The following is a 22,331-nucleotide window of genomic DNA, read 5'->3' as shown; positions in this document are numbered from 1 at the left end:
CATGCTAGATGATTTGCAGTTGTCTTCAGAGAAACAAAAGGGCAGTAAGCTGTCTCTCTTTCAAAAAGTTAAATTACTTTCAGATGTGTCAAAGAAACCAATGATTAGCAGCAGGCCTGCTCCAGCTCTTCGTATTTACTCCCCGGAGATGTTCTATTTACTAAGCATGTCCCGTCTGAACTACAGAGCACACGAGACCCATCTATGCTGCCGGTGCAGAAGGTGGCTTCTCCTGCAGGCAGCTGGTTAACGTGGCTCGTGCACGTGTGGGCTGCCCGCGTGTCGGCTTCGTCCTCGGCACGGCCAGGGGCTGCTGGCTTCTTGGCGACTGCTTTCGGTCCAGGAGCACGAGCGTGAGTCTCACGCGTGGTTTGGGAAGCGCTCTGTGAGCTGAGTCCTTTTGGGATCACTCGAGTGAAACGTGGTAGAAACGTGTGGAGTCTGATGGCCAAATGAGGATTTGGCGTGCATGGGAGGGAGAAAAGGCCCAGGGCATCGTCAGCCCTGTGAGGGTCGGTGTGCTGGGGGGCTCTGACAGCAGCCCAGGGCTTCCCTGGGGGCAACACCTGCTCTGCGTGTTGTCCCCGTTAGCCTTCACCCCAACTACTCTGACAAATGCACGTGTTGCACGTTTTTTGTCTCTTTTTATCATCATGGACCAAAACATTGACTGGTGTCAGCAGAAATTTGTGTGTGCCTCCAAATCTGTAATTTACAGGAAGGCGCGTGCAAATAACCCGAGGTGTCACGCTGTGAGCAGCTGCAGAGGGTCACCTTGCGTCACTGCATCTCTTTTATTGGGCATAGGCTATTTTACATATAAAATCAATACAGAATACAAAAAATGTGATGACTGACATTTACAGTAAAAAATGTAAAAATGCGTTTTGACCTCTATTTGCACTAGCAGTTCTCTGCTGCAGACACGTCCTGGTGGCTTCCAGCCCCTGCTTGCTTTGGAGATGGTTCTGAGGGAGGGGTCAGTGCCTGGGTGCTCTCTGTGGCTCTACATGCACAAATTGATGCAACCAGAGATCCAAGAGCCTTAAAAAATCCAGCATCAGAAAAGGCAGCTGAAGGCAGCTGTTTTCTTCAAGAGTATCTTGAAGGAGTCGGTCACACTCAGTCCTTCCTCTTCTAAGGGGCTCCTTCCTTCTCAGTGATTTCCTCCTGGCAAGCAAGCTCTTAGGCTTTGAGTTCTGTGTGTTTCTTGTATCTCCATCAGAAAAAGACAAATACTTTCACTCCCTTTGCATAGTCCACAACTTACTCTATTTCAATCAGTTCAGCAACTCGAGATTTCTTAAAGAAGCTAAGTACTGCAGAACTGAATTTAACATGATCAGGTTATCGTCAAAAATACCTACTAACCCCAACCCGAAAAGCGCGTTATTAACAAGATACATTTCCACATCATGCTTTCCATGTATAGGTCTGATCACAAAAAACAGAAACAGATTATAGAGTTAATTAACTGAGGTTCCAGATTTTATATTTGTTTGCATTTCCTTTTTTTTTTGTTTCAAGGAAAAGAATGTGTGGATTTTTATTTTTTTTTAACCCTGGGGTGTACTCAGCATCATGTGTGTGACACTGAGTGACTATCTCTGTGGACATAGTGTGTAGATTTTGCATGGTAATTAACCTTCCTGCTAAACCTCTCATCGCTGTTGTGAGGATTGAGCGTTGGGTTTCTGGGTCTGACATTGAAATCGCTGTCAGCAGAAATTTAAGTCTGTAAATTCAATTTTGCAGGGACCAGATGGACTGCCAGTAGCGGGATGTTGGCATAAGGTACAGTAATAATAATAACAGATCCTTGAGTAGGCCCTGAGTAGCTGGTTTGGTGCACGGTGATTGTGCGACTGCGTTCCCTTTACGCACTGCCCTGCAGCTGGCAGGCAGCGTCACGCCTTGCGGGAGCAGGATTCGACCTCATTTCGTGCCGTGTTCCCCACGGCAGCAGACTGGTATCTAGTGCTAGGAACACCACTCCAAAAGCTTGCTAAGCCTGAGAAATTGTTCTCGTAAATGTTGTCAGTAACAGAGCGTTTGGTCAGGCTCACTCAGACGAGGCCTCAGTTACGGCCCCAGCAGCTTTGGAGCCACTCGTGCAAAAACTCCCTGGCCCTCCAAAACGTGCCTAGGAAACGCGCTGCATCCTGGCTGAGACTGGAGCAGGAGCTACCTTTTGTCACAGTTACACAATATCAATTTCCAAACTGAGGCTTTTCTGCCACCGTAATTATAATCCCAATTACTGCGCTGTTTCAGTGCCTGACCAACACATCCGGGTGCACGGGGGCAGGTAATTCCTAACGGCTCGTGCACCTGGAACAGCCAGGGGGTGTTCGGGAGGGGTGGCCAGTGCCCAAGGCAGCCCAGGAGAGCGAGGAGAGATGTCTGCCCCAGACAAGCATCTGATCCAGGCTGACACGAGGCTGCTGCATGTCTGGCCTCCAGCAGGGCTGTGACGCTGAAGCTGAGCAGGATTACTAACCCAGTTTCCAGCGTGGTACACGGACACACATCAGTTAATAGCAGGCATGTTACTAACTGGCTGCAGACCCTCCGTTAGAACATAAGCATGCTCTTAGCATGTAAGTTTTTAATTTTGTGGTAAGTTGTTTGGATGCACTGTTAATGTTCAGAGAACTCTGACCATCAGTCCTTATGTTAACAGGAAGATTAGTAGTGGAGTGTTTCTCTTGATCAAAATGTTTGTCTGTGTTCTTTTTCAGTGATCTCTAAGCATGAAACACAGTGTGTAAATAATGTGATATATTTTGATCTTTTTAATTTTTGTATAAAAAAAGGAAAAAAAAAAACCTTCGACAGTAATATATTGACCTTTTTTTATACTGGATTCTGCCATTTATGGACTTTGAAAATACTGTAAAGCTCCCAAACCCGTCAGCTACGCATGGTAACAGCGAGATGTGATAGAGGTACAGTGACCCTGGCTGGGAATGAGCAGTGCTCACTGCTAACGCTGCTGCGTGAACTAACAGCACGGAGGCGGCGTGTGGCCTCGTGTGCCTCACCGCACGCTGCAGGGACGAGTCCCTGCCCTAATCTGGCTCTCAACTCTATTTGCATTGTACGTGCACGCTAAAAGAGCGAAAAAACCTGGCTGAAAACGAAGAAGAAAAAAAGGCCACAGCCCTAGGTATGGAAGCAGCTGCTGTGTGCCAGCAAACTGGCAGAGGAAACAACGCCAAGCTCCCTGCATCGCTGCCTGCCCTTGTGATGGACCTAGCGAGCCTCTGGCGGAATGCAACAAGCGGGACTGCCTGCGGATCTCTGCTCCTGTCAAGGAAAGCTTCTATCCCAAAAGGAAGCGCCTCCGGGTCCTGGCCTGGGGCTGAAGACGTGCGAGCACTTTGTTACTGCAGATCCCACCGCGGAAACCTTCACTGCAAAATTTCAAACACGCTAAAACTGCCGGTCCAGAGCTGCACCCCAGGGAGGGCTCTGCTCAAGTCTTTTCGTATGCAACAGAGCCTGGACCGTTGCTACTGGGCTTCCCAAATCTCCGAGTTTGGGGCATTTGTTTTGGTTTGTAGGGTTCATTTGCATTTGATTTTCTTGGGTTTATGTGGTTTGATTGTGAACTCTGTAGCTCTGCACGTTCTTCACCCTCCTTTCATTCCCTTTTTCTGGTCTCTTTCTTTTAATTATCCCAGGCACATCCCATGCAGAGCAAGGCAATGAATAAAATGATGGTTACGATTTTTCTCTGCATATTGCGTTAGTGACAGAAATTAAAAAAAAAAATTGCCAACATCTTTACCAGCTGTTTTTAAAGATTTGGAGGAAAAAAAAAAACAAGGATTATGCAGTAAAGAGCCATAAAAAATGTTTCAGGGAGGAAGAAAATGGCTTACAGACAAGGCTGTTCAGCTTACAATGAAGATTGAGGCAATCGGATTCCTTTAGAGGGAGGAGATACTTTACAGAAACAAGTTCATCCCATGGCTGGAAGCTGAAGCTACGTAAAATCACATAAAATAAGCCATGGCTTTGTAATGGTGAGGCAGGTTAATCCTAACCAGCCCGGTGATGGAATCCCCTTTCTTTAATGCCTCTATGATTTCACAGATCGTTTCTGGAGGAAATACTTGAGCCCAATACGAGTTGCTTGCCTGTGTGTAGGAGTCTGAGGTGAAGTTAAGAGCCTGACCATGGTATCAAACCAGATGATAGAAGGGCTCTTTGTGGCCTTGAATTTAAGAGAACAGAAGGGAATCGTTTTTGGTGTATTGAGCAGATCTGCACCCTGTCAGATCCTTGCTCCTGCATCTCTGAGGGCAGCGGTGCCAGAGGGGACTCACGGGATTGGATGCGGTTATCAGCCCCAGGGGAAGCTGCCAGCTTGGTAGGTGTGGGGGCACAAGATTTAGATTTGTAGGCTTTAACCTGCTGTTACCTAGCTTTGTTTGCTGCTTAGGGTCTACACCTAGGCGTTGCTTGCTTTGTGGCTACGCTTCACGGCTTCAGCAGTTCCTGACCGTACTCTCGGTCGCTGTACAGACTAAATCTGTAAATTCAGACGAACTAACAAATCAAGAAACGAGAATTATTTAACTCAAAACAGCAATGAAAATGCATTTTATTTACTTCCATTTCATGATATTAGCTATCAGTTTTGGTGTGGGGGGTTTTAGAGGCATACGGAGCAGTTGAACGAGCTCCCGCTGGCTTTTAATTCTTTTGAAAAACCCCTTTTCTGTCCCAATTTAAAGCTAATTCTTCTGTGGAAGGTTGAAGGCAAATCTCTCATTGATGTCACTGGGAAGAAGATCTGTAATTGTTCCCTTAACGTACAGTTGCTCTTCCCGTCTCCCCCAGCCACCTCCAAACTAAAACAATGAACTACTCCAAACCACGCTGTGGGCTGCTACGCCTGATATCCCGCAGATGTCCTGTTCGTGGAACCTCTATTGGTATCAATGAGAGCTCAGTCCCCAGAATGACCGCAGAAAGCACAAGAATCTGGAAGTGTCCACAAACAATCTACAATGCAGATAGAAAAGTCTTGTTTTACATACGCTGGCAAAAACTAAACAGCTTTCTATCTAGCTCCTACTTGAAGAAGTTTGATATCACTGAAGCTACGAGACAAGCTAACCTCCAAAGCTTATGAAATTATATTAAAATTTATATTTTCTCTGAGGAAATACCCCGAAGTCCTATTATCTTCAGGTAAACAAGTCAGTATTCCGTCTTCAACTTGTGGAATATCCAGTGCTTGTAGGCATCAACTGTGACCACTGCCAGGCCTGCAAAACATCGATACAGAATACCAAACAGTGCTTTACCCGCTGCTCTCACCGCTCTGCGCGGCAGCCTTCCCCCTCCCAACACAGAGCCTCTGGCACCACAGAACCCAAGACATTTGCTTGTAACAGAGGAAGAGAGCTCTTGTTATGTCACCTGAACTTCTTAACCGGGGTTTTTCTTCCCCGTCCCCATGCTCTGGACCGCTCGTGGTGTTTCCCTGCCTGTCTGGGAGGAAGGCTCGAATCATCCTCCTGACTCGGAGCTGCAGCCAGCACCTGTCCCCATCAGCACTGCCAGCCTGGCTGCCAAACATTTTAGAGGTAACCCTGGACAGTTCCCAGGTAAAGGCCTCCTGCAGGGGTTTATGCTGGAGATGCCGCAGCTTTGCTGCCCTCGTACAGAGCTGCAGCCATGAAGCAGCTGCTCTGGGCTTTGGTTTCCAAAAGTGGCGGCAGGCACAGGACGTGGCACAGCTCCCCGGGCACGGATAGTGCAGGGGATCGGTGCAGGTAGCCTGTGCATTTTGAGCTGTGTCCCTTGTGTGTCATACACTGCAAATCGGAAACTGCTAGAGCAACTGCTCTTTGTACGGTCTAAGGAAATTCGTTCAGACTTCCACGTGCCTTCCACACAGATTTGGAAGAGTGGGTTGTTAAATGATAAATTGCTTCAGAGCAGTCATGATCTTATGAGGAAGAGTTAAAAAAAGATGTGCTTTGCTCAGCAAGTTCATGCCAGAGCAGTTGATTATTTTCTCCTTCCATATGAAAATGTTTATGTGGGTTTTTAATACTTTGAATTTGCAAATAGCTCACGAAGATAAATTTTACTTTTAGGTAGCATTGGCAGTCCCAGACAAAAACTCGGTAATTATCTCAGCCTCTCACACAGCGCAGTGCGTTTTTCCCTCAGGAAACCTCTCTTTTTTTCTGGCTTGAGAGAATGTAAGATTGTTTTATGGGAATTCAGAAATGCAGCTGGATGTTACCACTAGATGTCAGCAGCAATAAAGCTGACTGACATGCTGAAGATGATTGAGGCTGCTCATGCTCGTGAAATGTAGGTCACTGACCGAGCCATTGATTTATCTCAATCACTGAAATCGTTAACGTGTTAGCTTTGTGGATTCATCAATGAACAAACACTTGGGTTAAAACACTTGAGTTACTTGTCCTGGGGAATGTAAAGGCCGGCCAACTCACGTTTATCTTTGTTTTCTAGTTTACAGAATTTATTAGTCTGGTTTAACTGACTATACAAGCACCGTGATTTCCATTATGCTCAGATAGCCACCTCTCTGCTGCCCGGGAGCAGAGGATGAGCACTTTCTGTAAGATTTGTTCTGTATCAAATTGAAATTATTGACCACCTGCCAGAGTTCGGCTGTGAATGTATTTTGGGGGGGTGACCACAGCCAAACATCTCCCGTGGCTGTGGTGCCAAAAGCACGCTGGCAGCTCCAGGGGCCCCTTGCCAGAGGGATCCTGATGACTTGGCCTGAGCGGATGGGGGCAGGTGAGATTAATTAGCTGTGCAGCTGACCTAATTGCGGGCTTGGCCAGCTAGTTCAGGAGCATTTCTCTGGGTTGTGAAACGGGTGGCTGATAAAACCAGGTCTGACTCCAGACTGAACCCATTTCAAAGCCTTAATGCAGCGGGACTTAACTTTAAAAGAAACAAGAAGGATGTTGCTCTCTGCTTTGTTTTACTCTCCAGGGGGACTCTTCTTTCACGTACACGCTGCTTCTAAGGCTCGCTGTATGTATGTCATGGTAATGAGTTTATTTCCCTATGGATTTTTTTCCTGTGTATTGAAATATGAATTTTCTTACAATACCAGACTTTCTAATGTGTGCTTCTTTTTAGGGAACCAAAAGATAAAATATCTGTGAGCTTTTTATCTTTGCATTTGAAATTCTTAAGCAAACCAGTAAAATGCAGGGGAGGTTTCAGCAGCTCAAGACACCCTGTGCAATGGCAGCGTGTGTTCCGCAGGGACTGACATCGGTCATTCCCCGGGTTTTTAAGGTTGTGATAGCTGTTGTCCCAGAAGTGTGTTTGTTTATGACCACGGCCTTCATGCAGGAAAGCCTGTTCTCTCCTTTGCTCTTATTCCCTTTCCTCAGCTCAGTGTCCCATTTCTGCTGCTGGCCCTGACTGCAGTCAGCAGGAAGCTGAAGCAGTCCATACGTGCAGAGCCCCCGGCTGCAGTGCCTGCTGTCTGCCCAGCCCACAGCTCAGAATGCATCTGTCAATTCGGTACATGTGGCACTTGATTTTATAACCAATACCCTGAACTCCTGGGCCAGAATGGAAGATCTCACCCATCTGTAGCAGGCACCTTAATTAAAATAGTCAAGATGCCAGAAATTCCTGGATTTACTGTAATGGTACGCAGCCACCCTTGGCCAGTAACCGTGTGCTGTTAGCCTGTAAATTCTCCCCGTACTCCACAGTAATCCTGGGTCGTGGTTCCCGAATTGTTGAATGCTGATTTAATGCTGCCCTCTAGAGGCCCGATTTTTAATGGAGAAACAAATGCGGTGCCACGAGGGGAAAACACTCCCCTCCTGCCCCCACCAGCAGTGCCCCTAATTGACAGCATACATAGGGATGGGCACGTCTTTTGTGTGGCTCTAAGGTTTGAATAGATCATTGTAGAACAGAAGCGCATACACAGAGACTTAAATATTTTTCCAAATCTTGTATTTCTTTCTTGGGAAATACCATCATATTCTTATGTCTTATTTTTTTTTTTAATCCAATTGTAGCCCAGATAATTAATTCAAGGTGTTATGCAAATAGAAGTAGGTTACCAGCCAAGTTTCCATCTTGAAATGTTAGAGTGGAAGCTTTGAGTTATTTTCCTTGCATACAACAGATTTGTTTTACAAAAATACTAATAACAATGAATGACTGAAATGTAAAACTAAAGTGTTCATGAACCATTTATCTTGGACAAATTACGGATCTGTCTGAACTCTGCTCAGTTTGGTTCTAATTCACCAGGGTAGGGATAGATTCAGTCCCACAGACCTCAGCAGGTGGCCAAGGGTGGAACCAAACCTCTGTGCCGCCTGACCTCGTTTCAGGCCCCTAAGTTTTGCCTGGTAAGTATTTGTTGATGAGTTTAGTAGCACAGCCAGGCTTTCCCGTTGTTTAACCAGGAAGAAGTGACAGATGAAGCATTTTGATAGATTTCAAGAGGCCTGAGATACTTTAGCTTTGCGAGACAATGAATGTAGCATATACTGACCTGGGCAACCTTCCAGCACAACATTTATGTAAGAGCATTTCTTGGACTTGTTTGCAACAGTTTAAAATACGTTTAAAAAACAGTTTAAAATAAGATCTAGCAAATAAGGGAGAAAAGGTGCCACTGCAGTCAAGTCTCGCTGTCAGTTACTGGGGTCGCCCATGTTTTTGTGGTGAACCTGCCAGCAACATGGCACAGTTTTTGCAGCTCTGTTCCGGGGCACCTACTGCACGCTGAAGCTAACCAGTGAGTACACGGCCTGGATCTGTAAACTTAACAATTCCTTTTGTTGTTTTCATGTTCCTAAGTGAACCACTGCAACTTTCCCATATGCTTTTGGCATTAGATAGATGGTGCAACAAAAGGCATGTCTGACTGTTGTGTAATCTGCAGCTAAAGTAAGTGCTGAAACCCTGACACTTCGAAATGAATGGGAGGAGGACTTAATAGACCAGAGGATGCTATACTACTGTAGGGAGCCGGGGGGGAAACCACAGGGAGGCTGGGAAACATGAATTTTCAATGCATAAGAAGTGGCGTTATTGACAGCGGAGTGGAATAACAAATACATTAGCATTTGCGGTTTTCCTATGTCTTAGGACAACAATCAATCCCTGTTCGCTAAGTTCTGGTACAAGTTGCCTCATAGCTGCTTGGTTTCATGGAACAGTCAGCTAACTTGTGTGGCTGTGTGTGGCTTCTTACATAATGTGGATAGGAACGGTGAGCGTTAAAGTGGAGATGTCCCGAGTACCTGAAGTACGTTTCTGGGTAAATGACGCTAAGTGCACTTAGGTTTTTATATTGTTAAACACTGAATTGTACGCTTAGCTTTAAGAGTGCTTTTTACGTCACTTTCTGAAGTAGGTGCATATCAAATCTGCTTTTTGGCTATTGAATGGAAAAGTTAGGACCTCGCTGAATTACTCAATGAATTTCCAAACCAGGTGGAAGAGATAGTAAACGGCTATTAGCCAGCAGGAGGGTTGGAGTCCTGCTGCATTTGCTGGGTAGGTTCGTAGATGGGATACCATTGTACAGACAATTCCATAGCATAGCAACTTCTTGCATTACTATTTGGAGTTCTTTTTTTACTCAATGTGACGAATGTTCAGCACGAAATAGCAGTCAAAACTGAAAGTCATCAGCTGCAGTGCATTAAGTTACTTTGGGCACATAGGTCTTTTAAAGCTGGCAAGTAACCTGGCATTTAGGTGCAATTTCTGAAATACGTAATTTGAGAAACTTTAATTGCTGGTATTCAAAATCTAAATGAAAATCTGACTTATTTATATGCATCTTAAAAAAAAAAAAACATGCAGTATGTGCTTTATCTGTCCTTACTTGTTTGGAATTATGCTGATAGGGCTTAATCCTCTACCATGTTACGCAAATATCCCTTATTTATGCGAATGGGTGCATCACTTCAGTGAGGCTGTTCAGAAGAGTTAAGACTATTTGCACGTGTGTGCCGTTAGGAAACCATGAAATGTTTTGTTTGAATGTACTTACATGGTATTTTATACAAAGCTGACTACATCTCTGTAAAATGTATCACCTTTAAAAGTATAATTATAAAGATATATTAAAAATACATAAAAAAAAGAATACTTAACATCTCTATTTGCAAAATTTTGCAATTTTTAATCATGTATGTGCCACGAAGTGTTCTATTTACTCACTTCTTTGGGGAACAACTGCTTTAAAAATGAAGGCATTAATAACAGTATTCCTTATCCATTGTTTTAACATGTTAAAATGGCATTAATTAGTACTGCATTGTGTATTTCTAGTCTAAAGCTGTAACGGACAGTACATTAGCTCGAGACCTCCAGAAACATTTTCTTGTGCTTTTTGTAACAAAAGCACAGACTAGATTTTCCAAGCCGGTCTCTCTGTACAGGTTACTTTGACAACTGTGTGAATATGTATAATGAACTCTGCATTTGTAACCAAGAATAAACCTTCAAAATTGTAAATGTTCAGGATGTTACTATAAATAGCTATGAAGTATCTTAACCAGACAAGAGTTCAAATAAAGATTAAAGGCCATTAGTAACACTTCCTCTGCTGTCTTTTGTTACTTACAAACTGACGTATGCAACAACTGTTTTACTTCCTAAATTCAACCTAATTTTAAGCACACAGCCATTTGGTTCTGGATTCTCCATATTAACAAAAAACGTAAATTGCTCGTATGTTTCTCATATATACTTGCAACTAGAAATGTTTAGTGCCTACATTTAGCAAATTGATCAAAATTTAAAATTTTCTGGAGCCCAGAAAATTTTAAAAAGCAGATGTCTTCAGTTTAAAACAAATGAATGCAAATAATGTGGTAGCAGAGATATTAAGCTTATGAACGCAGTTCGGGACAAAACACCTGCAAGGAGCAGAGGCCTGGACCCATCTCAGGACACCCCTTCTGGTTCTTTACCTTTGTGTTTTTAAGAAATTCCAAACCACACTGAGCAGAGGACCATCGTTTTCCTGTTTAATCCTAACCCAGTGCCCACGCTAGGCTGGGCTGTTCCCCAGTGGGTCAGGACTGCTCATCCGTCACCGACCCAGCAGAGGAGCACAGCACGGCACGGGTTTGTTTTCACTTTCACTTAGAGCGTGCAGTTAATTCAGTCCTAACACCCACGCTACAGCCCCAAATTAGTTTGGAATGTGGAGAAACTTCCTCACAGTGCAAGTTGCTCAAAGGCAAGGGTGCTATAGCAGCTGTAAGGCGCCTGAAGGGCCCTCAGAAACATTTTATTGCCTGCGAGGTGCCTGGAAACTAAACAGGCTCGGGTGCTGTGCGCTGGCACCAGCTTGCACTTCGGCCCCACGTGGGCTGACAGCAGCCTCACAGGACCCCAGTGGAGGCAGCCTCTCCTCTGGCTGTGCTATGGGACCTCCTGCGTGAAGCCACCACGAGAAAGGAGCCCAAACTGGAAGGTGCAAGAGTCCGAAGGCACTGGTGAGTTACTACCCTTACCCTTCGTGAAAGCAGCTAGCTAACGGCACGCTTGGGCTGGGGTTTGGGAGTGGGCAGGAGGCCAGGGGCTGCGTTCCCTCAAGGCAGGCTCGGTTATGACTCCCACCAACCCCCCCGTGCTCCTCCGGTAAGGCGGGACGTGGCAAGGAGCTGCCAGATCCACCAGGCACCCGAGCGCAGCGCTGCCGGCTCCGCAGCCCGCAGGGGGAGCGGCTGGGGCCGGGCTCCTCCTGGCTGGGGCCGCCCTGCGTGGGCAGCAGCAGCGGCACCGCCCCGGCAGCGAGGAGAGGAGGAGAGCGGCCTCGAGAGGGAAGAGCGGCCATGAGGCCGGCGCAGCGCAACCGCCACGACACCCTGGCCCTGCGGCAGCAGCTGATCGGGTAAGTGCTGCGGGGAGCGGGCGCTGCTGCTCCCCTCCCGGGCCCCCTGCATGCTCCTGGGCTGCCTGGCGTGGCTGCTTGGGGCTGCCTGGCCTGGGCCTGGGCCTGGGCCTGCTCTGCCCTGGTTGGGAGCAGGGCCCGCAGTGGCTGCTCCCACTGAGCGTGGCACCGGGCACTCGTGGCACCGGGTGCTCCTTCCTGCACGTGGCCGCAGCCAGGCGAGTTGGGCTGAGCCCAAAGGCTCAGATACTCTGCCTGCTCGCTGGCCAGACAATTTGTGCTTCACCAGTGCTTCAGGTTTAAGTGAGCAACACCAAGGGGGTAAAGGCGGTGCTGATAGCCTCCAAAAGCTGGGTTTTGCTCAGGTTATTAGCCGTAATTACTGGTTTTCAAGGAAGAGAGGAGGTTATAAAACTAAAGCATAAAGTTCCCTTAAAACATGTCTGACACGGCGTGCCTGGAACTGCTTATAAAGCACTTCTTGTCTGCTGGGCAGAGAGCACTCCTGGCTTTAACCAAGGAAAGTGCCAGAGGCTCAGGGTGGTGCTGGAGCAGCGCCGTGCCCATCCCTGTGCCACAGGGGCTCTGCAGGGCTGGGCATCTCGTCCTAAAGCTCATCGGGAATCAGGTCAAGACTCTCAGACACCAAAAACCTGAGAGAATCAACATACATCTGCTCAACTTAATTCTAGTAAGTGCAAGACTCATTTCCAGACTCCCAGTTACTTGCTTTGTTTCAGATGACTTTACATTCTTAGTTTTGTCAAAAGCTCCCAGCAATAGCAGCAAAACTATGTGGTTTTGCCCACAGGAATTGCCCCTTGTGTATTCAATAATCAAGGCGGCCTTAATCAGTAATGTTTTGTGACAATAAGAGGCAGGCTGGAAGCGTAAATGCTGAATTTGTAATTGAATTGAGAACTGTGCCAGTTGCACCAACCTGAAGAACACCATTTGTGTTTTTGTGGGCAATTTGCCCCGTTACTGGGAACAAAGACCCAGCCTCTCCAAATGCCTCTTTAGCACATGTTGAACCGTCAGGGTAACTTCCAAACAAAAAACAACAATAAGAACAACAACTTGTTTTATCAACCTGCTACCAGTTCATAGAGAAGGTAGAGGATTCCCGTTGGGACACTGAAGTATTTTCTTATTTTAGCATTGTCTTTTTTTTGTTTGATAATTTAAAAAAAATATATATCATCACATTATTTCCCTTTTCTTTTTGTTTAAGCACTCTTCACTAAATGAAGCAGTTGCCATCATCCTTCATTGCCAATTATATCCCTGCGACTCTATTTGGGTAGATGCATTTCAATTTTAATTGTCAAATGCGTTATCAGTGAAACAAAACAAGCTCACTTAATCAGGCCCAGCCTTATAAATAAAATAACATTAAATCACTCAAAAACCACCTGCACCATACAGTCTGGACAATCAGTACCTTTAGTGAGAACCAAGAACATAATAAAAATGGCAATAAGGTAAGACACAGACACCAAAGCTTCAAGAACAGGAAGGGCAGACGGTATAGATGAGATGTAACATCACAGGCAAGTCCCGTGTGCTGTGCTTGGGAATTCCTAGGGAAGGGGTTTGTGTTCTACTGTGTTTTTCCCCCTACAAGCCTGACAAAATTTGGCTACTGAGTCAGAGCACAAAAGCTGTTCTCTTCCTACCCCCAGCTTTGTTTTGGGGGCCAGCAGTAAGATGGCAGCATCTGCTGCTGCACTGGGGAAACGTCTTTCTCTTGAGTAACTCAACTGAAAACATGACCAGCAGAATAACCTGTGACTTGGGGAATATCACTAATGCTTGCTTTGCTTTCTGATGCTCCACCACAGCTCTGCTTGCAAGCTGTTTTTTTCTCATGATCCAGTGAAGATTGTGAAGGCCCAAGGCCAGTACATGTATGACGAGAAGGGAAGACAATACCTGGACTGCATCAACAATGTTGCTCACGGTAAGTTCAAGTCCTGTTATTTGATACTGTATTTTCTTAAGCAGAACAAGGAACAATCAGTGCTCTTTACCACTGTTCCCTTGTGTTAGGGTGAGAGGTTATTTAACTGAACAAGCAGAAGAAGGCCTTCTTGAGCCTACAGCCGGGGCAATTACTGTTCACATTTGAATCATGATGCCTTCCAGACTTGCATCTGTTCTGTTTTCACAGAAAGGTATTATCTAAAGCGTACAGAGCTTTGTACCTGAAAATGCAAGTCAAGCATCTAACTGTAAAACTCTCAACTGATAGTTTGTTGTACTTGTACAAGTTACTGAGGGGACTATCACAGGACCGCTGCTCAGTGAGGTGTATTATTTGCATTTTATGAAGCAGCTGTTTTTCTGGCAGTATTTTAAATTGTTTTAAAACGGTCAGTGCTGCCAGTAATATCCTACTAGGGCCATAATATAATTCCTTGATGGTAAAGCTTATCTGCATATATTGCAAACTACCAAGCTATTCAAATGTCTGTATTCAAACTATCAAGTTGGAAACTGCTCCATTATGTATTATTTTCAGTATTCAACTACTGACCATGAAATAATAACAACAGGCAATTTAAAACTTTCAAAACCAAGAAAAGGAGTTTTTCATGAAGGATTTCAAGACGTACCAATGTTATCTTATGCTGACAATACCATTAATGTCCCACAGATAAAATATGAACATCAGTGACAATAGCTCTGCACTGTTATAGGACATAAGCATGAAGTCAGTTATGTGCTTGTAACAATCACCGTGCATAATGCAGCAAACCCTAAAACCTCTCCCTCTCCCCTCTCTTGCAGTTGGCCATTGTCATCCTGATGTTGTAAAAGCAGCCCACGAGCAAAATCAAGTGCTAAATACAAATTCTCGTTACCTTCATGACAACTTGGTTGATTATGCGAAGAGGCTCTCAGACACACTACCTGAAAAGTTGTGCACCTTCTATTTCTTGAATTCTGGGTAAGTCAGCTACGGCAGACTTTACACCATTTTTACACCAGTTACACACACGCAAGGGTAACACTTATCAAAAGCCAACTGCCTGATCTGGAGTGGATGACTATAATATGTATTTATAAAGTGGCTTGGTTTTTTTCTGTTCTGAAGAAACCAGTCACTTTTAGAACTTCTGTGCCTCTGAAGATCACATTCACAAAACCCTCCATCAGGTAACTGAACAAGTGCTTTATTTCAGAAGGGTTTTATTCTGTTTATAAGGCCTTGGACTACAAACAATTAATGTAAGGATTAACTGTAAGGTCTGACTTGTTTTCTGAACTTGAAATTTCTTCTATCATCAAAATTCAGTCTAATGATGCATATATTTTGGCTTGTGGGTTTTCTTGTATTCCCAAGCAACTTACAGTTTAGAATAAAATGAACTATTTCCCAAGTCATTTCTGTAATACTGCTTTTTAAGATGGATTTGACTCTGTTGAGCAGACCTACTGACTGCAAAGCACTACAGATTACTGCAGGTGTGTCAGAACATTGCATATAGTTCTGTGTGTTCTCTGCAAGGGCAGTCAGAATTTTGAAACTCAGCTACCCACAATGAAATGTTTGTCAAATTTCTCAATTGTAGATCTGAAGCTAATGATCTTGCTCTAAGGATGGCACGGCAGTACACAAAACACCAGGATGTTATAGTTTTAGACCAGTAAGTATGTTTTATTTGCTGTGGGGTACGAGGCACAGTTCTGTGCTGGGGTCAGAGCATGACTGTTGCAGTAGAAAGGCTGCAGCTGGGAAGGTGGGAGAAACAATTTTTCCCTGTTCAGTAGTTGTGACACCACCTCTGAAGTAGAGTTCAGGTAGGGCTGCTCCAGCATGAGGCAGACATCGCCACACCAAAGCAAGGCCAGCAGTAGCCTGCCACGGGGCAGGTAAGCTGTAGACTTAAACGTTTAAAAAAATTGGGTTTGTCCTGCCTTAGGAGGAAGCTGGCAGGAGATCTTCCTGCGATCTAGAACTGCCTCCTGGAAAAGCACAAAAATGTGAAGCCAGGTCTGAAGCTGCCTGGTGACAGGAAGAGACAAGGGCCATAAACTGAATTCTGACGGGACACAGGAAAACTTTCCTAGCGTGAGGGTGTTCAAATATTAGAACAGGATGGCCAGAGAGAGACTGAAATCTCCCTCCTTGGAGGCTATTCAGAAGCAGGCCAGACACCTGCAGCTCTCTTAATACTGCTTGTAACTTACACTGCTGTGATTCTAGTCACTGGCCCTAGAAGACCACTGACATGGCATACTGTGCCCCTGCATCCCTTATGTTCAGATCCTTTTAAAAAAAAATCCAGTTACCCATAAGCTGACTGAGAGAGATCTCAGAGCAGGTCTCAGCTAAATGACCGTATTTGCACTAGGTGACAGCCCATCTACTTTGCTTTAGCTGTCAGTAATGTTAATCTTAAAGAACTCTTGATACTGAGGAAATCACTGCAATCTCCTGATTGTTTTTTAAGTGCTTACCATGGACACCTGACATCCCTGATTGACATAAGCCCATATAAATTCCGAAATCTAGAAGGACAAAAGGAATGGGTCCATGTGGTATGTACCTATAACTATTGACTACTTGTAAATTCAATCAAGTCTTATTTATGATATACGAAATATAGAATAATTTGATATATTAAATAGAGAATACACTGTTCCTTTGCTTAGGCTCCTGTTCCAGACACCTACAGAGGACTGTACAGAGAGGACCATGAAGATTCAGTAACAGCCTATGCTAACGAAGTGAAAGCTATTATTGAGCAAGCACATAAGAAAGGCAGAAAGGTAAGCGTGGCTTCCTCAATCCTTTGTCTTGCCTCAGAACTGAGCACAGGTGGTGGTCAGTGCTGTTCAACATTACTGAGCTAAGTGACATGGACTTATCAGAAAGAGAAATTATATAGTAATAATGCAGTGACATCTAATAACACTAAGCTTGCTGTTAATTTGATTTCCACAACTTCCTCTGTCGTGTCCAAACACTACATGATACCTATGTTTCAGATCGCTGCATTTTTTGCTGAATCCCTGCCAAGCGTTGGTGGTCAAATCATTCCACCAGCAGGCTATTTTCAGAAGGTTGCAGAGTAAGTGGCTGTTCATTATCTTCACTTTTAAAGTTTAAAATGCATCCTACATGAAGATGATAGAGAATTTATCTGCCTTCTGTAGTATACAGATTTACAAACATATCAAGGTGAACGCTTATGTTAAAACGTAAGTTTTGCCTGGCACAGGCCTCTTTTTAAGCACATGGTACAAACTTTAGGCCTGCCAAAGTTTGCAAAGCACTGCTCTCTGCATGTTTTAAAGCTGTAAATATTATGTTCAGTCTCCTCTTAGAGTATACTAAAAGCTGTTATGTTACAGGCATGTGCACAAGGCAGGCGCTGTGTTTATTGCTGATGAAATTCAAGTCGGCTTTGGCAGGGTTGGAACGCACTTTTGGGCATTCCAGCTTCAGGGAGAAGATTTTATACCCGATATCGTCACCATGGGGAAACCCATAGGCAATGGACACCCGCTTGCCTGCGTAGCAACAACAAAAGAAATTGCAGAAGCATTTGCAGCCACAGGAGTGGAGTATTTTAACACAGTAAGTAAAAACTTGACTAAACTCTCCTTTTTAAGGTGAGCCTGAGTCGTAGAATGTGATATTAATGCAACATTATTTTCTTGTCTTCATTACCTACACCATTACTGTTAATGTGAATGGCATTTTTCTAGTACATAACCTTTATTTTTTGGCGCTCTCAGCTATAAATATCAGTATGCTCATTCTGTCACTGAGGCTACACCCCCTTCAGTGCCAAGGTTGCATCTTTCTTCCCTTTCACCTGCCATGTGTGCCTTTTCTGAACTCAGTTTGGAGGAAACCCCGTTTCGTGTGCCATCGGATTAGCGGTTTTAGATGTGATAGAGAAGGAACACCTCCAGGTTCATGCCATGGAAGTAGGCAACTTCTTGATGAAGCTATTCAAGGAGCTGAAAATCAAGCATCCCATTATTGGTGATGTCAGGTAACAATGCCTTATTTACGGCTTTGGCTGCTTTTTGTTGGATTGAATTGTTCATGATAAACCAAACTGACAGGATTTTTAAGAGACTCATTAAATCTTCGCTTTCAGCAAAAAATCAAAACCCTACTGTACATTAGATTAAACCACGCTTGAGCTTGGCAGCAGTCTAATATACCTGACCACTCTAGGCCAGTATTGCCTCATGGATTTCAATGAGGAAATAGCTCACTCTCCTGTTTAAACTTTTAAGCGCACAAATTAAAATTAGTAAATTGGATAAGGAATATATTCATCATGTATCTGCTCAGAACGGTAGCACATGGTGAGTCTGTATTGTACTACTACACTGCTGTAGAACAGCAACACCTTTTCTACACTAGCAAACAGCCAGCTGTAGTTTGCATGCTATTAAGGTTTGGTCTCACAAAAGCCTTTCTTGATCCTTTAGTTCACTTGCAGTTCCTTCTTATTACATAGATTGACCGCTTCTGTTTCTTTCAAAGGGGTTCTGGCTTATTCATTGGAGTGGACTTAATTAAGGATCAAGCAGAAAGGACCCCAGCCACAGCAGAAGCAGAGCATCTAATAACAAGGTACATGGGACAATCATGTGGTTCCTCGCTGTGCTAGGCAAGCATAACATTTAAAAGGAGCCTGGCACTCAACAGTTGCTAAAATATGGCCAACTAGAAGAAACTGACACCAGTCAGTGCAGAAAAGCATTGCCTGGGCAGCCAGCATGTCAATGCTTTTGAGTGTTTCTGAACTGCATGCAAAGGTGAACATAAGTATTTGTTATTCTTCTTTCCAGGCTTAAGGAAGAATATATTCTACTGAGTACAGATGGGCCAGGAAGAAATGTACTTAAATTCAAGCCCCCGATGTGCTTCAACATGGAAGATGCAAAATTTGTTGTGGATACAATTGACAGACTACTAACAGGTACTACTGATCAGAAAATCACCTTATAGTGGTTGCTGTTGGACTGAGCAACTGAGCCTGCTTTCCTCAAGTCCTGAAACAGAGCCAAAGTGGTAGGCACTGAACCCGTAGGAAAGCAGTCAGTGAAAGTTTAGCTTTCACTTCCAACTTATTCCATTTTAAAGTTCCCCAAGAAAACTGTTTACTCCACAGATGCATATGCCACCTTTTAAAATAGTTTTGCTCTGGCACAGGTTAGTGTTTACTCATCTGAGCAAGGGGAACTGTCAGAGTTAAATTTCATTCTTGAAAGTCATATTGAGGCATTTGACACACAGCTTGTTTGTTGTACAACTTGTGTGCATTCATTGTCTAACTTAGAAACTTGTCTCTGCTATGAGTTTAAGTTCTTGCTTTTTGTCCCTCTAGATATGGAAGAGCAACAGCTGAACCAGGACAAAACATCCACTTGCTCTACCTAAGCAGGTATTTATTTATATTCACTCCTTACAGTACTATTTAAAAGCTAAGGGTTCTAAGGTTAGCTTCACAGGCACTGCCACTGGCAATAGAGCAGGACTAAGTTTCCTCAGACATGCTTTTACTTGAGGTTAGTTTACAGATATTGTTGGCAGCCTGGAAGCATGGACTAGACTGGGATATATCTGGCATTCATAGCTACCTTCCACTAGCTTGACACCTCTGGAAAACACTGTGTGTTCACCTGTCTTCAAACTAGGTCCAACACCTCTCAGGAATTCCTACCCTGAGCACAGCTCCTAGACAGCTGCTCAGTGCATTTTGCCTCCAGGCAGTAGCTGCTGCAGCTTCACGCAGTGTTCAGTTACAGTCAGACGGATAACCACCTCTCAGCAAGCCTTCCATAGCTGCCCTTAAGAACATGTGCTGCAGCACTGTATGCTCCACATGCCAGCATTGCGGAACCTCCGCTGAAGCCAACAGTTTTATGAAGAGCTATAAGCAGTACTTTTACAGCTATAGCTCCCATTTCACTTAACGTTTTATTTTGAAGTAAGTAGTGCCTTGGGTTTTCTTGAACATTTCTCTTTTAACTACACAGAATCATTTCAAGTTTGTGGCTGCTGCATCAGAATTAAGCATCAGTTTTACCCCCATACCCAGAGGTCTGTAGGCATCAATAAGACACAACCCTGTTCAGCTTTTCTAATGTTGCAGTCCTGGTATCTGTTGTGGCCCCTCTATAGCTTGCTTACAGAGAACACCCAGCTGCTACTCACTTTGTCACACCCTCATGAGCAGTGAGCACTTAGTTAACACCTTGGTAACACCACTTTTGGTACACCTGGCACTTCCTTAGCCTACTCCAACCAGCAGACAACAACATGTGTTTTTAATCAAGTACCCAATGAAGCTTTAGGTACCTGGGTATGAATGTAATCAGTGTGATGAGTGCTGGTCTCAAGCACCATACCAGTGTCACCCTGCTATGGCCCTACATGCTAAGAAAAGGATGCAGTTCAGTGCAACAGCACAGCAGGCACAAGAAAAATGTGTTAGTATTTTATTCAGCAAATTAATGGAAAGACATACAGCTGTTAGTACTATGTATTCTTGAGAACAGAAAGATTACTCACAGTAGCAGTTAAACTTAGAAGCCTAACAACTTAGCGTGCTTGTCCACAATCTAAACTAAGCAAGAAAAGTTTTTCTACAAGAAACCAAGAACAGAAAAAGCCTCTTACTAAGTACCAGTATTACACTTACATACAATGTAAGTGAAAATGAGGCAATTAAGTAATCTTTTAGTGATGCTTTTACAATGAAACATTTTTCCCCCCAACAGGTTTCGAACATTGTTCAAGATCTACTACTAAGAAGTATTATTCTACCATGAAAATGCATGTTTAATCTTCATCCTAGCATGTCTTAAACCAGATAAGTTAATCTTTATTTTTTCCAGTTACCTTGTTATTAAGTAAAAGCTTTAGGATAAATAAATTTTAAGAGCTTGTTTCAACTGTGGCAGATGTGTGGAATCAGCTCTTATTTAACAAAGTATCTAAAACCTCATATAAAGGAATATATTCCTAGTAGCTACTATAAACTATGTTTTCAAAAGCAAAACTCACACTCTTTTAGGTTTATGCCTGCTTAAAAACTAAGATGAGCCCATTAGTTCTTATTTTTATCTACAGCTACCTATAGAAACATCATTCTAGCTGCCTTTGCCAGGCACCTCTGACCAGTTTCAGCAGGCAGTTCCATGCTAATGAGGTCAGTCCTCCTAGTACATATTCAACAAGAGGTCTCAATGAGCAATTAAGCCAAGAATTTCAGCCCCAAACCCTTAACACCAAATGCATGATGAACAGACAGCTGAGGGTCACAGCTCCCAGGGCTGTTCTCAGGAAATACTTTGTCCTCAACTATCTGAGTAGGATTAGTAAATCAGAATTGTTACAGCCATAAGAAACTGCCTTGCTTACAAGTCCTCACTTTCACCAGGCAGTTAGCTATTCTTTGCATCACAAAATTTTCATGCAAAGAAGGGAAATCCAGCTCCTCATTTAAGTGCTAGAATCCCCAGTTTGTGCTTAAGGCCACATCACCTGGAAAGAAAGCATTACTTGAGGACCTACTTCCAAACAGCACCAATTTAACAGCCAGCTGACCAGCTACTGCTAACACATCAGCCAAAAGTACTGCAGCAGTGAGTCCTGGCACAACACTATGCAAATCCCCCTCTAGAGGGCAAACCATCTGCTAGGAAAAAATCCTGCTAACCCTTCAAAAGAAAACAAGTGAAAGGATGGAACAGAGTACACCACTTCCTTTTTCAATCTTCAAGATTAATACTTCTGAATACTGGACTCATTTGTTTCAGTTGTCTGTAGTTCTGTATTTTTGAGTTGGGCATTGTTACTCCAACAGCATAGCTATCATGCCCACTATATGATTTAAAATCTGCTTCAGTTCTCTTTATATTCAATTTCTCCTTAACCCCGGTCAAGTGTTAAGACTTCAGTTTGTTTCCAGAAACAACCAGCAGGGAGCAGCATATTATAGTCCCTGCAGGAGTAGCTGCTTGCCTTATGAAAAAGTTTGTTTTTCTCTTTTCTCAGTTACTTGATTTGGTTCCACTTCTGGTTTGTGGAAATCATACTTTTAAAGCTGATAATTTTTATTGTAATATCAAACCAGTTACTGCAACAAAGATTAGAAGTTTACTTTGCACAGCAGCACTTACAATTTGGATTATTTTTAAATTTAAGATTGTGATTCCTCTGCAACAAGACAGTAAATCAGTTATTACATAGTAGTGGTAAACTACTCAAAAAAACAGGAAAGCCTCTCTCTAATTGGTCACTTATGTCTAGAAACAGGGCTGCATCACTAGCAGCAGCTTGGTTGTTTTTCCTCCCACAGCACAGCTTCAGTAGAAGTTCTTTAGTGTTTTTTGGGGGGTACACAGTAAGACTGCAAAACTCAGACTCTGCATTGATAACTTA

At 43.8% G+C, this 22,331-nt stretch overlaps 3 protein-coding genes across 8 annotated transcripts in view; 2 read left to right on the top strand and 1 right to left on the bottom strand.

Moving 5' to 3' along the window:
- Positions 1 to 10,600, top strand: part of COL23A1 (collagen type XXIII alpha 1 chain) — a 169,619-nt gene extending 159,019 nt beyond the window's left edge. Inside the window, exons 29-30 of the mRNA XM_072023577.1 lie at positions 1,756 to 1,794; positions 3,119 to 10,600. Of these exons, the coding sequence (XP_071879678.1) occupies positions 1,756 to 1,794; positions 3,119 to 3,169 (90 nt within the window). The 3' untranslated portion in view covers positions 3,170 to 10,600. The remainder of the gene's footprint in view (positions 1 to 1,755; positions 1,795 to 3,118) is intronic.
- The window catches only part of HNRNPAB (heterogeneous nuclear ribonucleoprotein A/B), a 29,380-nt gene continuing 7,810 nt past the window's right edge, over positions 762 to 22,331 (bottom strand). For 2 of the 6 annotated variants that reach the window (XM_038186668.2, XM_038186672.2), the window contains one exon: positions 762 to 5,282. The gene's annotated coding sequence lies outside the window, so the exon portion shown is untranslated. The remainder of the gene's footprint in view (positions 5,283 to 22,331) is intronic. The other 4 variants (XM_038186671.2, XM_038186675.2, XM_038186670.2 and 1 more) reach the window with 2 other exon arrangements.
- On the top strand, positions 11,567 to 20,844 carry PHYKPL (5-phosphohydroxy-L-lysine phospho-lyase). Its single transcript, XM_027468627.3, has 13 exons — positions 11,567 to 11,905; positions 13,750 to 13,868; positions 14,699 to 14,858; positions 15,484 to 15,558; positions 16,366 to 16,453; positions 16,568 to 16,684; positions 16,904 to 16,986; positions 17,270 to 17,495; positions 17,765 to 17,919; positions 18,423 to 18,512; positions 18,731 to 18,861; positions 19,270 to 19,326; positions 20,666 to 20,844. Exons 1-12 carry the CDS (start codon positions 11,847 to 11,849, stop codon positions 19,320 to 19,322), a joined length of 1,356 nt encoding a protein of 451 aa, XP_027324428.3. The 5' UTR covers positions 11,567 to 11,846; the 3' UTR covers positions 19,323 to 19,326; positions 20,666 to 20,844.

Source organism: Anas platyrhynchos, chromosome 14 (assembly GCF_047663525.1).
Source record: "Anas platyrhynchos isolate ZD024472 breed Pekin duck chromosome 14, IASCAAS_PekinDuck_T2T, whole genome shotgun sequence".
Classification (NCBI taxonomy): domain Eukaryota; kingdom Metazoa; phylum Chordata; class Aves; order Anseriformes; family Anatidae; genus Anas; species Anas platyrhynchos.
Note: the sequence above shows the minus strand (reverse complement) of the source record. Positions and strands in the feature narration are given on the sequence as shown.